A 16245-nucleotide genomic window follows, 5' to 3' on the forward strand; every position below is an offset into this window, starting at 1 on the left:
AAGATAATTAAGGGCCTTTTAACTCTAAAGTTCTGGCATTTACAAGGGTTAAGGAGAGAGACCAATGAAAGGTTTCAAAGCATGTTAACACACTTTACTTCCTCACCCTGCTCCATGGGAACAACATCCTAAAACCCCAGGAAAGCCTGATACCCTAAGGACACATCTATCGGTGACCAGGGAATCCCCAGAGCATGTTCGTGGGGTGCTCAAACAGCCCTTCAGCAAGAAGAGTACCAGCTGCAAAGCAGCCAAGTTCGGGCAAGGCCTTGGGCAGCTGTCTCTGGGACTCCACGCACACAGCAGCACAGCAGAAGCCGGTCAGGTGCATGGGACCCGAGGGATGCCTCTTTATGCTGAAGGTTTGGAGCTTTCTCACAGATTGGCTCATTTAATCTTAACAGAGATTCTGCAGTGTAGGAGATTCTGCAGTGTAGATAATATTTTCTTAAATGCAGACATGGATTGAGAAGTTAAAAAACTCGCCCAACTTCACACAGCTGGTAAGTCAGGCCCAACCCCTCTGTATCCCTCCCACCCAGCACCCAGTGCTCCCGTGGGTTGAACTGAACCGAGAAATGTAAAGGCAGCAACTGGGCTTACACGCTCTGTCCTGTCCCGCCAGGGAGTTTGCTCAGGGGCACCCTCCCGGGGGGCGGGTCCTCCCATTCTGGAGGTTCCAGGAGAGGAGGAGGCGCTCGCTCTCCTCCCTGGGCAGCTCGCCCAGTCTGCGCCCAGTGAGAGGGAGGGAGCGGCGGCCGCGGGAGCGGGATGGAGAGCAGCAGCCCGCGGCCCCCGAGGCCCAGCTCAGGTCCCGCGCTGAGCCTGGACGCCCGGCTGGGCGTGGACACGCGCCTCTGGGCCAAGGTGCTGTTCACCGCGCTCTACTCGCTCATCTTCGCCCTGGGCACGGCGGGCAATGCGCTGTCCGTGCACGTGGTGCTGAAGGGGCGCGCCGGGCCCCCGGGGCGCCTGCGCTACCACGTGCTCAGCCTGGCGCTCTCCGGGCTGCTGCTGCTGCTGGTCAGCGTGCCCATGGAGCTCTACAACTTCGTGTGGTTCCACTACCCCTGGGTGTTCGGCGACCTGGGCTGCCGCGCTTACTACTTCGTGCGCGAGCTGTGCGCCTACACCACCGTGCTGAGCGTAGCCGGCCTGAGCGCCGAGCGCTGCCTGGCTGTGTGCCAGCCCCTGCGCGCCCGCCGCCTGCTGTCCCCGCGTCGGACCCGCCGCCTGCTGTCGCTCATCTGGGCCGTCTCGCTCGGCCTCGCCCTGCCCATGGCAATCATCATGGGGCAGAAGTACGAGGTGGAGACGGCTGGCGGGGAGCCGGAGCCCGCCTCGCGCGTGTGTACCGTGCTGGTGAGCCGCGCCACGCTCCAGGTTTTCATTCAGGTAAGGGGGAGGGAGGCTAACGGGCCTGTGTTTTCACTTCCAATATTCGCGACCGCCCCCCCACCCCCGGAAATTTGGGTCTCACTGCCCCATTTTAGGAAGGACCGGGACGGGGCTTGGCAAAGATGAGGCACTAAGAGAAGTTCAGATTTGAATTCAAAACTAACTCTGAAAGTCTGCGTTCTTCCCAGTGTTATAGGAGTAGTGACCAAACATCACTGGGCAAAATAATTGTGGGGGAGGAGAGACTGTAAAAATATAGATTTCATAACCCATTCCAGCTTTCTACTTTTTTTTTAGCATAAAACTAACCATCTTTATTCAGCCTCACTGCAGAATATCCAGCTTAAAGTGATTTTTGTGGAGATACAAAAGACAGGCCTGAATATTCAATATTAATGAAGGATTTTAGAAGAAATACATGTATTAATTGTAGCCTTAACAAGAGTTTGGAAAATTTTAAGTTAAACCTGATAGAAAACTTTCCAGTTGGCTTCAGAAGTTGCTGACTATGGTCACTACGGGGAATTACTCAGAAGCCGCAAGGTAGAATCCCTAATTTTTAAAAATCCACTTCGTATATCAGACATGTTCGTGGGTTGTCAAATTCTTTACCCAAATCTGGACATAATGATAAAAAAGACAAAAACAAAAGCAAACACACAGCAGGCAGAACAGTAATGACACTAAGGAAACTCGTCATGCGGGGACTCCAGACAGCAGTCAGAAGGAGGGGACCCATTGAAATAGTGGGAGCTCGCATCAGGCTCTCTGCTCCGGGGAGAGCCTGCTTCCTCCTCTCCCTCTCTGCTTGCCTCTCTGCCTACTTGTGATATCTGTCAAATAAATAAATATTTTTTTTAAATTTTTAAAAAAGTGAAATAGTGGGAGCTGCTCCTCCTAGCACATCAGGTCAACTAGTCATGACCTGAGACCTCATGGGTCCAGTCCACATGTTGTTGCCCCATGCCAGCCCAAGCACATCACCGCCACAGAACCACATATCCAGAGCACCCATCGACCTCCCAGCAGCCTCTACGCAGATTCTGAGCTGCAGCAGAATGATCTAGCTGAACAGTCGGAGCCCCACAGCTCCTGCCTAAGGTCTGACTGCGCAGCTCCCTTCTGCACCCTGGTGTGGCCGTGGCAATGAGCCAGCAACCACATGCTCAAAAGGCTTGGGAGCCAAGGCCCACCAGTCTTCACAGACTACGGTGGTAGCTTCCAGGCTGCACCTATTTTGGAGTCAGGCTTAGGGCAGGGAGAGAGCCTAGCAAGGTCTGTGCTGTGAATATGCAGCTTGCATAGTTTACTTTATGTGGTGCAAACTGACTAACGCAATAGAAACCGAAATGCACCAGGGGCAAGTTTTTGACATGTGTAGCGAATTCCTTCACAGTAACAGTAACAAATGTTGAAGAATATTTATATTCTTATATAATATTAATATTTATAAAATATTTTTATTTGAAGAATATTTCTATTCCTATATATTAATATTTATAAAATATTTTTATTTGAAGGATATTTATATTCTTATATAATATTTATATTTATATTTATAAAATATTTTTATTTGAAGAATATTTCTATTCTTATATATTAATATTTATAAAATATTCTTCATAAATATTTATATTTATAAATAAATTTTTAAAATGTTTAACCTGAGACATACAGTCTATGTTAACACAACAAGGTAACCAAACTCAAATTAGGATTATTTCGGTGCACCTTCTTTTTCAGTGCCTTATCGCTCACGGTCCTTATCTGTGTGCTTTTTGACCACCAAAAAATATATATATATATTGCTCATAGTTATTGAAAGTACAAAAAACTGTATAGTACTTCAAAGCTCCCAAAGATTAATTACTAACTGATGAATATATTTTTTACCTTCGATTTCTGTCTTGACTGGTATTAAAGTTACAATTTGATAATAAGCATGTTGCTGCTGATAAAACCCCTGCTTGGTTTGGCAACAACCTAAAATGACCGTCACTCAGTGTTTTATTTATCTCTTTGTGCTGCTGATTTGTGAGCACACATAAGAAAAGAGCATGAGTGAGAACTCCTTAAAAAGCTACAGCGCCCAACGCAGGTATTTTCTACCGATTTTAAAGTGTTATTAAACGCTTTAAAATGTTATTAAAATGTTTCAGTGTCTGCCTTCAGCTCAGGTCATGATCCCAGAGACCTGAGATTGAGCCCCGCATTGGGCTCCCTACTCAACAGAGAACCTGCTTCTCCCTCCCTCTCCCCCTGTTCCTTCTCTCACTCGCACACTCTCTCAAATAAATATTTTTTTTAACAGAAAAAAGTAAAAAGAACATGATGTTCAGTTTAGGGGCACCTGGCTGGCTCAGACGATTAAGGGTTGGACTGTCCATTTCAGCTCAGGTCGTGATCCTGGGGTTCTGGGATCAAGCTTCCTGTGGGACCCTATACTCAGCTCAAAAATCTGCTTGAGGAGTCTTTCTTTCCCACTCCCTCTCCGTCCCCATCAAAATAAATAAATAGATCTTTAAAAAATAATAATATCTTGGGGCGCCTGGGTGGCTCAGTGGGTTAAGCCGCTGCCTTCAGCTCAGGTCATGATCTCAGGGTCCTGGGATCGAGTCCTGCATCGGGCTCTCTGCTAAGCAGGGAGCCTGCTTCCCTCTCTCTCTCTGCCTGCCTCTCCATCTACTTGTGATTTCTCTCTGTCAAATAAATATATAAAAAATCTAAAAAAAAAAAAAGAAAGAAAGAAAAAAAATAATATCTTAAAGTGTTCAGTTTAAAACAAAATTTTCACACAGAACCAATAAGGAAAAACCCTATAGCACATACACTTTGAATTTTTTTTTTAAGATTTTGTTCATTTATTTATTTGAGGGAGAGGGAGAGAGCACGAGCATGGGGAAGAACAGAGGGGAAAGAAACTCAGGCAGACTCTGCTCTCTGTGTGGAACCTGACATGGGACCCAATCCCACGACCCCAAGATCATGACCTAAGCTGAAACTGAGAATCTTCCACCAATTGAAACTGAGAAACTTCCACCAATTGAACCATCCAGGTGCCCCATAAACCTTGAATTTTAAAAATTAAACATAAAAAAACAAGGTATTATGTAATAAGCTTGTTTTCCATAAGTCAAAAAATATCAACTAGTAACTATGTTACAAGGCTTGTAACATAAAACATCTGTTCCCCTTACGGCCCCTTCACACTCTGGTTTATATTCTCTTGTTGAGGGGCAGCTTCTGTCCCCCTTAGCTCTAGCTGCTCTTTGCCTACGTATTTCTAAAGAACACACCTGCTTGACTTCGCAGTTTTTTCATTTTATGCAGTGTCTTCTCACTGGAAAGAAAGAGCATCCTGCTGTCTCTCACACGGCCACCCTCCCCTCCTCCTTCCGCAGCCACACACACTTCTCACCGCTCCTCGAGGGCAATTACGGCAGGGTATAATAAGCTTCGTCTTACGCTCAGTACTTGCGTCCTGGAGCCATGCTAAACGTTCTTCACAGATGAAACGTCACATAGTTCCATTATAGTTCCTTCCCCACGTTACGTTTGCTTCCCTGCCACCATCAATGGTCTTTTTTCAATTGGCTTAGTTTCCTGTGATCTATTTCTCATGCATGTTTTGCTCCTCTACTAGAAGTATAAATGCTATCTCAGTACGTCCAGACCCATTCGGACAACTGTCAGTCGCATCCTCCGGCCGCCCCTGGAGCCCCCGCTCCTGCTCCAATCTAGCTGGATGTGCAGCCGCATCTCCCCCCACTCTGTCCTTCTGCCATGGACCCTATTTTTGGATCCTGGGTATCTCTTTATTGGCTTACAACCTTATTTTGATGGAACACATGCTCTTGTAACCTCCTGTGACCTGAGAAAAGGTCTACAGAAGAAAAAAAAAAAGTGCAATTCTGCATGTCTGAAAATGTTCCAGATTATGGCCAGGCACAGAATTCCTCACAAGTTGTAAAGCATCACTCCACTGTTTTCCAGCTCCCACTGCTGCCTTAAAGAAGTCCAGTGCCATTCTGGTTCCCCACCATTGTATGCGCTCTGTCTTATCCTTCTGGAAGTTTTCAAGGTCTTCTTTACTCACAGCATGCTCAAAGTCCCAAGAACGTGCCTTGATGTGGACTTATTTTCCATCCTTGGGCCCTCAAGCAGCCCTTCAATCTGGAAGCTTATGTCCCTCACTCTTAGAAAAACTTTCTTCAATGTGGTTTATTTTAAAAAATTATTTCCTCCCCTTTGTTTTCTCTATTTGCTTTCTGGAACCTACTGTCACTTAGACCATGAGTGTCCTCAACTAATCCCAAATGTTCTTGTTGTATCTCCTATTTTTATTGTACTTTCCCATCTTTCTGAGAAGCTTCTCAACCTTATCTTGTAGCCCTGCTGTCGTTCCCCCCACCCCACTCCTGCTGCTGCAGATTCCTGGGCCCTGGGCACAGCCTGAAGGCCAGAGCATCACAGAGCCTTGGGGCCACCACCATAAGCCATGGAATTACCTTTACAGGTGAATGTGCTGGTATCCTTCGTGCTCCCCTTGGCATTAACTGCCTTCCTGAACGGGGTCACTGTGAGCCACCTGGTGGCCCTCTGCTCCCAGGTGCCGTCCACTTCTACCCCAGCCAGCCCCACCCCCAGCCACATGGAGCTAACAAGTGAGGCGAGGAGGACGTTCCCCCCGGGGGGCCGGGCCAGCCTGGTGCGACACAAGGACTCCAGCCGTCTCCGCCGTCTCCAGCACAGCGTCCAGGTTCTCAGTTAAGTACTCAGTAACACTGTCCTAAGCGGAGGAGCAGGGGCTCCAGGGATGTCTCCCCTAACCCCTGTCCAAGTGACCTTGAGCAAGTTGTTACCTCTCTCCAGGCCTCACTTTTTCTCTACGCCTTAGGGAAATTGTATGATCACCAACAGGCTTCCATAAGGTTTGGTGGTATGACTACAGGCTAGAATGCAAATTCTGTACATGAAACCCTCATCTGCTCCAGGGAGTAGCGCATAAAGACAAGCAGATTCCCAGTTGGTTTTCAGGGAGTCCAGCCTATGGGTGAATATAAGCAGCAGCTATATTTAGGGACAGTCTGGGAGTGGAAAACTCAGGCCAGCTGGGTCCCCGGCCTAGCTCCCCACCAACTCCTTGCTTTCCTTGATACAACATTGATTGTTGGTTGGTTTTTCTAAGTCTCTAGGTCAACTTGGCCGCTAGGGCAGAAATTAAGAGGCACAGGAAACAAGTCTTTCCCAACATCTGCAGTAATGCAGGTGCTCGCTAAGGTCTGGGAAGACTGAATGAGATCAGGGTCTGCTCTCATCAATGCCCCCAGTGTCGTCCACAGGACAGCAGTGCAAAAGCTAAGTGTCATATGATGTGACAAGAATAGAGGCAGCCCATGATGTGCCTGGACTTTCTTCCATAGACAAGGGGTAGCACAGAGACTCAATGTCCAAGAATGCACGGAGGTTTGCTTTGGAGATAGGTTTCACTCTGCAGTTCCTGGAGTGTAGGCTATGCTTCTCCAGCTTCCATGTGCATGAGAACACTGTGGAGAGCTGTAAAACACAGGCTGCCCAGCCCCAGTCCAGAGATTCTGATTCTGTAGCTCTGGGTGGGCCCGAGAATCTGCATTTCTACCAAGCTGCCAGTTGATGTCTATGTCCTGGTCCAGAAGACACACAGGACAACAAAATGGATTTACCAGTCATGGCAGGTGTAGAGGAGGGGATGGAAGGGGTAGGAGGTTAGCGACAAAGGGGTGAATTGGGAGACTGCTCTCACAGTCTGGTGGAGGGGAGATATGAGCCCCTTGGGTGGGACAGTAGAGGTGAGGAGGGAGGAATGGAGAGATGCAAGGAAAGAGCTTTTTAATAGATTGGATCTGGGGGTAATGGAATTATCAACAGACAATCTGGCTTATGGGTTGAGCACGAGACGGATGGTGGAGTACCAGTCAATCAGCAAAAGGAACAGAAGAGGCTTATGACATTTAAGTTCAGTTGTCTCTGCAGTTAGACCATCAGGTGGGAATATCTAGTCCTGGTTTGAGAGTATATTCTGGTAGTCAGGAGGAGGCTATAGAGGTTGTAGAAGTTTCTAGAAGCATGTCAGTGTACAGGTGGGGGTTAAAGTGGGTATTCACCCAGACAGCAGGGTACCATCAGGTTTGGCTGCAGATCCAGATAAGAATGTGTCCGATAGCCACAAAGTTCCCTCCCAACCCCTGGATTCCGGGAACAAGTTCCAGTGAAATGCTGTGGTCAGCTTGGCATCTTCCTGGAGATGGTGTAACTGGGAACGTTTGCTCTCTGTCGCTCTGTCCTTCCCCACCTGTTCTGCAGGAGCCATTGTGGGTGTGTATGTTGTCTGCTGGATGCCGTACCACGTCCGCAGGCTCATGTACTGCTACGTTTCCGATGACGGGTGGACTGGGTAGGTGCAGCAGAGGGACCCAAGCGTGTAGGGAAGGGCCACTGGGCTGGGCCTGGGACTTTCTATGCTCTCCACAGGGATTCCCAGTCGCTGGATCTTTTGGAACTCTGACCTCCACTCTAGCTGGTCCTGCCCAGTCTGTGCCCTCAAACCCTCTGAGCTGGGGGTGCGGAACAGGCATTTTCTAGCAACTTCACTGAACTGATATGGTCATGTGTGTGAGAGGTCTTAATGGTGATCAAGGCTTTGGGCATCCTGACCACAGGATGGAGCGGCTCACAGGTGGGGGGAACAGGGGGAAGACCTTGCTATTGCAAAGGGAGGGCAGGAGGCCTCAGAGCCTCCCTGAGTCCATGAGCTAAAGGGCCCCTTAGACAGAGACAGACCATATATGTCTTTTGGGTCCCAACTGGAAAAGAGGAGAGAATCTACTGTCTTCCTTTGGGCTATCACTATGCCCCTGATCCTAAATGGAAGGCAAACATCCAGGAAAAGAGAGATCCATGTAGCCTCCAAGGAAATGGCTGTGCCAACAGAAACCACATCCTCAAGAGCTTCTACCTCCCCTTACACACAGATGCACATGCAAAGTCCTTCCCACGGCTGAGAATCCTGGTAGCGAAGAGTGTGGCTTCTCAGAAAGGCGTTCACTTCTTAGGGAAGCCACATCTCCTGGACCTCACCCAACAGCAGGAGGTCCTCAGCATCTCCGTGGGCTCAGCAATGGCCCCTGAGAGTCGGCACGTGCCCTTTTCACTATGCAGGGGGCCAGGAACTACATGGGGAACAGGGACTCGGAGGCCAGGTGGAGCGCACCTGCCAAGGGCAGCTGTTGACGGACCATTTATCGAATTCCGCCACGCCTCCTGGTAGCAGAAAACGGGCCTTCCTCACCTGCCCTTCGGAGAAGAGATGGCTTCTCCGGAAGAAAGGGGTAGGCACGGTGAGGAGATGCAGGCCTTCTAACACGCCCTCCCGTGTTTCTCTTCCAGGGCACTCTACAATTTCTATCACTATTTCTACCTGGTGACAAACACACTTTTCTACGTTAGTTCAGCGGTGACCCCTGTCCTGTACAACGTCGTGTCCTCCTCCTTCAGAAAACTCTTCCTGAAAGCCCTCGGCTCCCTGTGTCGAGAGAACCACCACATGGAGCCGTGAGCCCTCGGAGCCCCAGGGACCCTCTGAATGTACCCAGCTCTGGGCTCCGGGGATCCCCCAGACACGCCCGCCCAGATGAAACAGAAGACTGAACGAAGCAGTGACTGACAGCTCGGTCACCTAGCACTCTGACGAGTGATGTTCTCACAAGTAACTCAGGCTCTGTAGTCAGATGCACTCACCTGGACCCCTGGCCCCCCCACTTACCAGCTGTGTGTCTGCAGGCGAGTCACTTCCACGCTGAGCCTTGGTCTTCCCATCTGCGTGATGGAGATGAACAGTACCCAGCTCTTAGAGTTGTTCGAAGATTAAAGTGCTTAGCACGGTGCCTAGTGCATAATAAATAATAAACGTTGGCTGGCATATGTTTGTCATTGTTGTGTTATTATTGCTGTTTGTTGCTCTCCTGGAAGTCAGCCACATTCTCCTATAGCTCCGTGCTCATCAGTTTAGGCTCAGATGTCCTAAGAATTTCCACCAATGACAGGATGGTGTTCCAGAAGCTTACCGTACTGTCACATCACATGAGCTGTAGTAACTAACCTTCTCCAGTCTGCCCAGTAGGACTCCATGAGCTGTGGGAGGCCCTGGGGCCACCCACTCCCCTCCCGTGGCCTCTGGCTGGAGAGATTGCCTGATACCAGGCATGCAGGGCCAGGAGCAGGGGGCGGGGGTAGACAGAGGACAGTTATGTGACTGACCCAGAAGTGGCAGGGTGTCAAACTACTATTTATTTTGGAGATCCTAGATATTCGCTCATGACCACTGCCATCTTCTACATGGGGAAAACAAAAGCAAAGAGAAGTTAGGGAAGGTCCTTCTCCCACTCTGCTTAGCAACTCAGGGACCAAAGCTCAGGCTCGGGAATGAGCAGCAAGGCCCACCGGTGCCTCCTGCAACTTCCCAAGAGTCTCATGGCCAAAGAGCAACAGAAAAGAAAGGCTCACCATGAAGGAACTGAGTGAATCATGATCAACCACTCAGTCCACCCAAATCCCACTTATCAGGCCACCATTAAATAATAAGAATAAATCTCATTCCGCAACAAAAACAATGGGGTTGTACTATTCAAAAAGAACACAATACAAAATTACATGAGGATGATATGTAGAAATCATCCAGATACAGAGAAAAGGTCTAGAATGAAGCCCTTAGTGAAAATGATGGGTTTGTTAAGGAGGCACGAGTGACCCTAGGACTGGGGTGGTTTCTGTTTCCTTCACGCCGGGATCTGGGCCTAGTGGCCCTTGGCATGCAGCAGACAGATGTCTGGGGAAGGATGGGGAAACCTGGCTTGTTTTCTTCTCATCTGTTGGTATAGTATTGTTTGCATGACATCTAAATAACAAATTTCAAATAGAAATTAAGTTCCCCCATCATCCCACGGGCAGCACCAGCAGTGGTCGCAGAGGCCGGACTGTGGGGCGGATCCTCCCTCTGTCACTTACCAGCCGTGTGACTTAAGTTCCTTCACCTGTTTGGGCCTCGTGTCACATCTGTGAAATAGACATTGTAACAATTGTCCCCTGGGCTTTAAGAATTAAATGGCATCATAAATATGAAAAAAGCACCAAAGAGAGCTCGGTTAGTAGCGGCTGTCATTAATATAAAAGAGGATCTTGGTTACCAAATGCAAATTATCTTCCTAATTCTCTAAACCTCTTAAGGTCTATTTGTGTGGTTGCCTGGACCACTGGCCTCTTTAGTTAAGATCAAAAGACCCCAAAATTGTTCCTTTCATCCGCCTTAGTCCTACAGCCGTGACTTCATCCAGGGCCAGAATTTTAGGAAGCTTCCACCAAACCTTGAAAGATGAAGGATGCATTGTCCACTGTATGAGTTTCCTGGGGCTGCCATAAGCAAGCACCACCAAGTAGGTGGCTTAAAACAACGGAAATCTATTTTCTCATAATTTTTAAAGCTACAGGTTCAAAATCAAGGTGTCAGCAGGGCCATGCTCCCCAAAGGCTAAAGAAAGCATCCTACTTTTTCTCTTCCAGCTTCTGGTGGTTCCCAGCAATCCTTGGCTTGTAGGTTCATCATTCCGATCTCTGTCTTGATGGTCACATGGCAAGCCTTCCTCTGCTACTCCCTCTCTTCTCAAGACACCAGCCATAGTGGATTAGGAGCCCACTATTCCAGTATGACTTCATCTCAACTAATTACATGAGCAACAACCTTATTTCCAAATAAGATCACATTCTTAAGTATCCGGGGTTAGGACCTGGATATATTTTCGGGGATGTGATTCAACCCAAAACAGCAACCAAACCCACCCTTCTTAATAGGGTGGATTGCCACCCTTGGGAAAGATCCTTTTATAGAGCAGGAACCAGAGTTAGAGTAGCCAGGGATCCCAAGAGAGAGAAATTAGTGCTCGTCAGAGTTAAAGAAAGAAAGGCAGAGGGAAACTGGGACAGTATATTCAGTGAATGACAAATGTAGTCATGGATTCTTGTTTCTTCTCTAGACATGAAGGGCTTGAAAACTCTGCACTGGCTTTCCAACTGTTTTGTAATTAAAATGCTAATTCCTTCTGAGCTGGGAAGTCTGCCTAAGCAAGTAGACTGAAAAAGAAATGAAGGCCGTCGACATTGGACGTGCCCTTGGTTCATAGCCTTCACTGAAAGAGCTGTCTGCAGACTCTGAAGCCAGATCTGGGAAGTATAATGCAAATCTTGTTATTAAAAGGGTTTCTGAACATTAATGCTGGGATTGCCCAGACTCAGGATGATATATAATGTAATGTATTTGCTATGCTGGCATCCAGCATTATCTCCCACAGATGACCCAATACATCTCTCCCAGTGAAAGAATTTTGGATCCAGACTTTAATCGTATAGAGAACCTTTGGAGCCAATAGTGCCTTTCTAATATGTGACATTTGGTGGAAGTCAATTACTCAAAACGGAAAGCAGCAGAGATGTTAGTGGAACTATGCTTACAACTGTAATATGAATCTGATTTGTTCTGTCTCTTGATAGATGTGTGATCTTAGACAAGTCATGCAAACTCGCTGAGCAACAGCTTTTCATCTGTAAGATGGTCCCAATGGTATCTGCTTCAGAGTATTGTTGAGTTGATTAAATAATAGGCAATCAGTCACCCAGTTAAATGCCTGGCACCTATTAGGTGCTCAAAAATGTTTGCTACTGACTGTTGCTCATTTCATAGCTAACACATTCTCCAGGGGGCCAAGTGACCTGGCAAAGGAATCAAGGCATGAAACCAAGTCTCTGAGTTTCAAGTTCTGTGCTCTCTCTGCTGCCACATCTGCTGGGAGAACCATGACATCCATGTGAACATTGTTCCTACAGCCCAGTTTCTCTTCCTTTACTCCAAGAATTCTCAAACTGCTGTAAGTACTCAGGGAAAAAGAGTCACCATCTGTGTATTTATTACTCTTCTCTGGTTTGAGGGTGACTGCTATTTCTGGTCTTCCTAAAGTACAGATTTCCATACCTTCCAATGCTCTGGAATAGTTTTAAAGTACAGATTTCCATACCTTTCAATGCTCTGGAATAGTTTTAATTTCATTATGGCAAAATACACCTAAAATACCATTAGTGTAATTTAGCACACGCACAATGTAATGCAAACATTGCCTCTGTCTAGTTGCAGAACGTTTCCTGGAATTTCTATTCCACAAGAACTCTCTCCTCTTTGGAGGTTAATGACTTTAAATCAAACGTGTTACTGTGTCAGTTGACTCTCATTTCTATTGGTCTTCTACCTGTATTTCTGGAGAGATGTACTAGTCTCCAATCATGGTCATGCAACTATCCCATCATTACCCTATTATTTTCCTGTTCTGGCTTTCTAGATTTCACGGTAGTGCTGGCATATCTACAGAGTTTTGTGACCATTATCATCCCTCTGGATTTAACTTTGAAAAATATCTCTTTGTCCATTAATTTTCTAAAATTTTGAAGCCCAGTCTGTTAGCTCTTTTAACCAGGTCTGAGAGCCTCAATCTGCTATTAGGTGAATTTAATCCATTTATATTTATTGTAAGGAGGGATACATTTCAATGTGTTTCTGCCACCTTCTTCCTTTACCACGCTGCTTCTCTCTCCCTTCCCCAGCTTTTTCTTCCCTTACACCACATACACTGGGTTTTTTTGTTTGTTTGTTTTTGGTGCTGCTTTCCCTTTACCGTTTAGATGTTGAACATCCGAGATTACTGTTGTTTTAACATATATTTATATGTTCCTTTTCTGCTAACATGTTAATCACTCCTGCCCCATTAAATCCAGAATTTTAGTTCAATTTCACTCCTTGTCAGTTCCTCCATCACAAGCCACATCACAAGCCACTCCTACCCCCAGCTCTCATGTTGGAAGCACCTAAGACAGAAAAGAGTCCATCAATGGGCACAAGCACTACTGTTTGCTGGAACCCTGTGCCCTCCTCCTCGAGGCTCCACAGTCTGCTCCACACTCTGCCCTAGCAATGGCCACCTGCTTAGCCCAGGCTGGTGGCATCTCTAAGTGTTGCAGAAGAGCCGGAAGGAACTGGATAGCCCAGTTGCTCCGCACTATCATCACCCTGACAATTGCTCCAGGCCCCCTTTCCAGCTTCCTTAGCCACTCTGAAGCACACAGCACAGTGACCCAACTGCCTGCGCGCATTTCTCTGCATGGTCTGAGCCATGCTTTGCTTCCTTCCTGTTCTGTACACCTAAATTTGTCTGCTTTCCTCTTTTGGGGATTCCTCCACATGTTAATATATGTTTGTTTTTATGGATTTATCATTTCCTTTCCAAAACTGTCTTTTCTGAGATTTTAAGCAGGGAGCCCCTGGAGATCACTGACCACACTATTCCCTCTCAAAATAAAGCAATTAATACTCATCAAAGAAACCATAAGTGCACTCTATGTTTTATTTATAAGGCTGGAACAAAGAGGAATGTTTGGGACTTTTTTCAAGTTTAAATTAACTAATAAAATGGGAAGAATAGCACAGAAGCTGCTATTTACAAAAAACAAATATAACTAAAGAAGGTAAGTTTTTATTCCAAGACAGGAATAATGGCATATACAAAGTGATCATTTTATAAACATTGAACAAATCTTTTATACTCATGGGCTCTTTTTTCTTGGGGGGAAAAAGGATTAACTCTTTGGCATCATCTTTTAAAATAATTTCTCTTGGACTGTTACCTGTCAGAGTGCTTGTAAGAGTCTGACATGGATGTGTTGGAACGCATGCTGATGGCTCTTTTCTGAGTATCCTTCAATTCTTCCTTGAGTTAGAGACAGTCCGAAAGCACCGTGGTTCCAGGGCAGGGCAGACTCTGGTCCAGGATGCAGAAGTCTACTTGCCCATCCCTCTGCTCCTCTCCTGAACTGCGATCTCGGAGAGGTATAGCCTCTCTGTATCTGAACCTTCTCGTCTTCCAAGTGGAGGGTAATTGTCCCCACTTGGGCTGCTGGAAGGACTAAGCAGGACCCGAACTGTAAAAGCAACGCCTGGCCTGCAGGTGGCGCTCTCACACGCCGGCTTGATACACATCCCATCCGACAGACGGACCGGGAGCATCATGGAACATTCCTGCTGTCTTCTCTGCTCTGTCCCCTTCCACTCTGATCGGGGCCAAGCACTCATAAGGGAAAACAAGCTATTTAAGGAACCAAAAACTCAGCTTCAATAAATTAGTCAAAAGTTTAGTTTTTACCAACTCTTTTCTATGTCACTTTGGTTGTGTTTGTTGTTTCAAAGCAAGCGATTTGGTCCTCTTTCCTTTGTAAGGCAAAGTCTGTCTCTTCAGGTCAACCTCAGCAACCCTAATTTTCTTTCCGAAATGCTTTTTTGTTGTAAAGAAAGCGTCTTTTCACTTTTGCCCTTTCTAAGAGGTAGGGTACTGACCTTCTACTATATTATTTTAATAGAATCTTATGTGCTCTGACGTCAAACCACTTGCTTTACTTTACCAGCGTCGATGCCTTTGGGCTAGCTTCTAGAACAGCAAACTTGTAGGCAATGACGTAATTTTTGGGAAATGATGTTAGTTTCTTCCTGTGTCCTGCCGTTGTACTTAAAATGTCCTTCTGGAATATTGCTTTGTAGTAGGTGATAAGGAAACCCACATAGCCCAAATCCTGCCCTTCGCCCAAGATACTAGCACCTCTACGAGAAAATCCAAGAGCGATCCTTTAGCACTAAGAGAAAAGTCAAGTCTGTCCGTGGAAGCACATGGGTGACATGACAGCAGGCGACAATTCGTTCTTCATGAAACAGGTTTCAACAGAGCCCAGGGCCACGTGGCCTGGCCCGGAACCCGGGAGGCAGTGGTGTGCCCTCCTGCTTGCCGCCAACTCCTCCTCGTTGCTCTCGCTAAGACTCCGGGCGCCTCCGGGCCCGGGGTCCCCAACGTACAGCACAAGGGGGCGGCACACCAATCTTGGGGCCGCTCCTGGTCCAGCCCCCAGGGATCTCGGATTTCCTTTAGCCTCGAGCGCATGAGGTTCTGAAGGCTCCGGTCTTGCAGAAAACCTGCCTCTGTCACCGTCAGATGTGCCGCCCTGTCAGAAAGAAGAGCGGCCGGTCTTCCTTGGCGTTGGCAGTCTGGAATTCGTCCCGCAGCCGGAACTGCCACTCGTCTTCCAGCTCGAGGCGGACCACCGTCTGCCGCAGGGAGTTCCGGTCCTGACAGATGACGCACAGGGTGGCACCTGCATGCACGGGCGATGGCAGAGGCATTGAGGAAAACGGGTGAGTTTATCCAAAGGCAAGCGACTGCCTGCATTGACTTGCAGTAAGGAAACGGGATGCTATTTGGGAGGGAAGGACCCGACCTCCAGGTGGCCTCCTGCGACTTTTGGAACGCTGCATTATCTTCGCAGCGTGCACAGTGCAACGGTTAGTCGGTAGATCTGGCAGGTGAGACAACAGGGAGGCCAGAAGAAAGGTCCAGAAAGAAGTGGGGGGAACAAAGGGAGGAGAGCCGGAAGCAGACACACGCGTGGGTCTAGCTGCAAACCAAGTGTTCCGGCTCCAGCTCTGTGTGCACTGCCCCGTGCTAGGCCACCTCCCAGCGGGGCCCTACCTTCTCATCCCACGCAAGCTGCCTGCACCCAGGCCCGGCGCAGCAGCCCCCGCTCCCTGCCCAGCCTGGGAATTCTCCCTCCTCTCCACTCCTCGCCCCGTCAGCCCATCACTCGGGGTTGCTGTTGGTCCGCCTCCCTCCTACCCACGTGTCCTGTCCTCCTGTCACACAAAATGTTTCCCAAAGGCAGACGGCGTTAGAAACC

The 16245-nt window shown here is 47.8% G+C and overlaps 2 protein-coding genes across 3 annotated transcripts in view; one reads left to right on the forward strand and one right to left on the reverse strand.

The window, feature by feature from the left end:
* The first annotated feature begins 771 nt into the window (after nt 1-771).
* On the forward strand, nt 772-9346 carry NTSR2 (neurotensin receptor 2). The gene is made up of 4 exons (XM_044262556.1): nt 772-1395; nt 5915-6164; nt 7741-7831; nt 8824-9346. The coding sequence occupies exons 1-4, from the start codon at nt 772-774 to the stop codon at nt 8990-8992; spliced, it is 1134 nt and encodes a 377-aa protein (XP_044118491.1). The 3' UTR covers nt 8993-9346.
* Nucleotides 9347-13860: 4514 nt separating this feature from the next.
* The window catches only part of GREB1 (growth regulating estrogen receptor binding 1), a 72215-nt gene continuing 69830 nt past the window's right edge, over nt 13861-16245 (reverse strand). For both annotated transcript variants that reach the window (XM_044262065.1, XM_044262064.1), the window contains exon 32: nt 13861-15666. In XM_044262065.1, coding sequence (XP_044118000.1) covers nt 15503-15666 — 164 coding nt within the window. In that variant the 3' untranslated portion in view covers nt 13861-15502. The remainder of the gene's footprint in view (nt 15667-16245) is intronic.

The sequence above is a fragment of the Neovison vison genome, chromosome 8 (assembly GCF_020171115.1).
Source record: "Neovison vison isolate M4711 chromosome 8, ASM_NN_V1, whole genome shotgun sequence".
Taxonomy (NCBI): Eukaryota; Metazoa; Chordata; class Mammalia; order Carnivora; family Mustelidae; genus Neogale; species Neogale vison.

Bases quoted from the DNA above. Each gene is read 5' to 3' on its own strand.
- NTSR2 (XM_044262556.1), top strand. From the start codon at position 772: ATGGAGAGCAGCAGCCCGCGGCCCCCGAGGCCCAGCTCAGGTCCCGCG. The intron at 1,396-5,914 runs GTAAGGGGGAGG...TTACCTTTACAG, and splicing joins CGCTCCAGGTTTTCATTCAG to GTGAATGTGCTGGTATCCTT. The intron at 6,165-7,740 runs GTTAAGTACTCA...CCTGTTCTGCAG, and splicing joins GCACAGCGTCCAGGTTCTCA to GAGCCATTGTGGGTGTGTAT.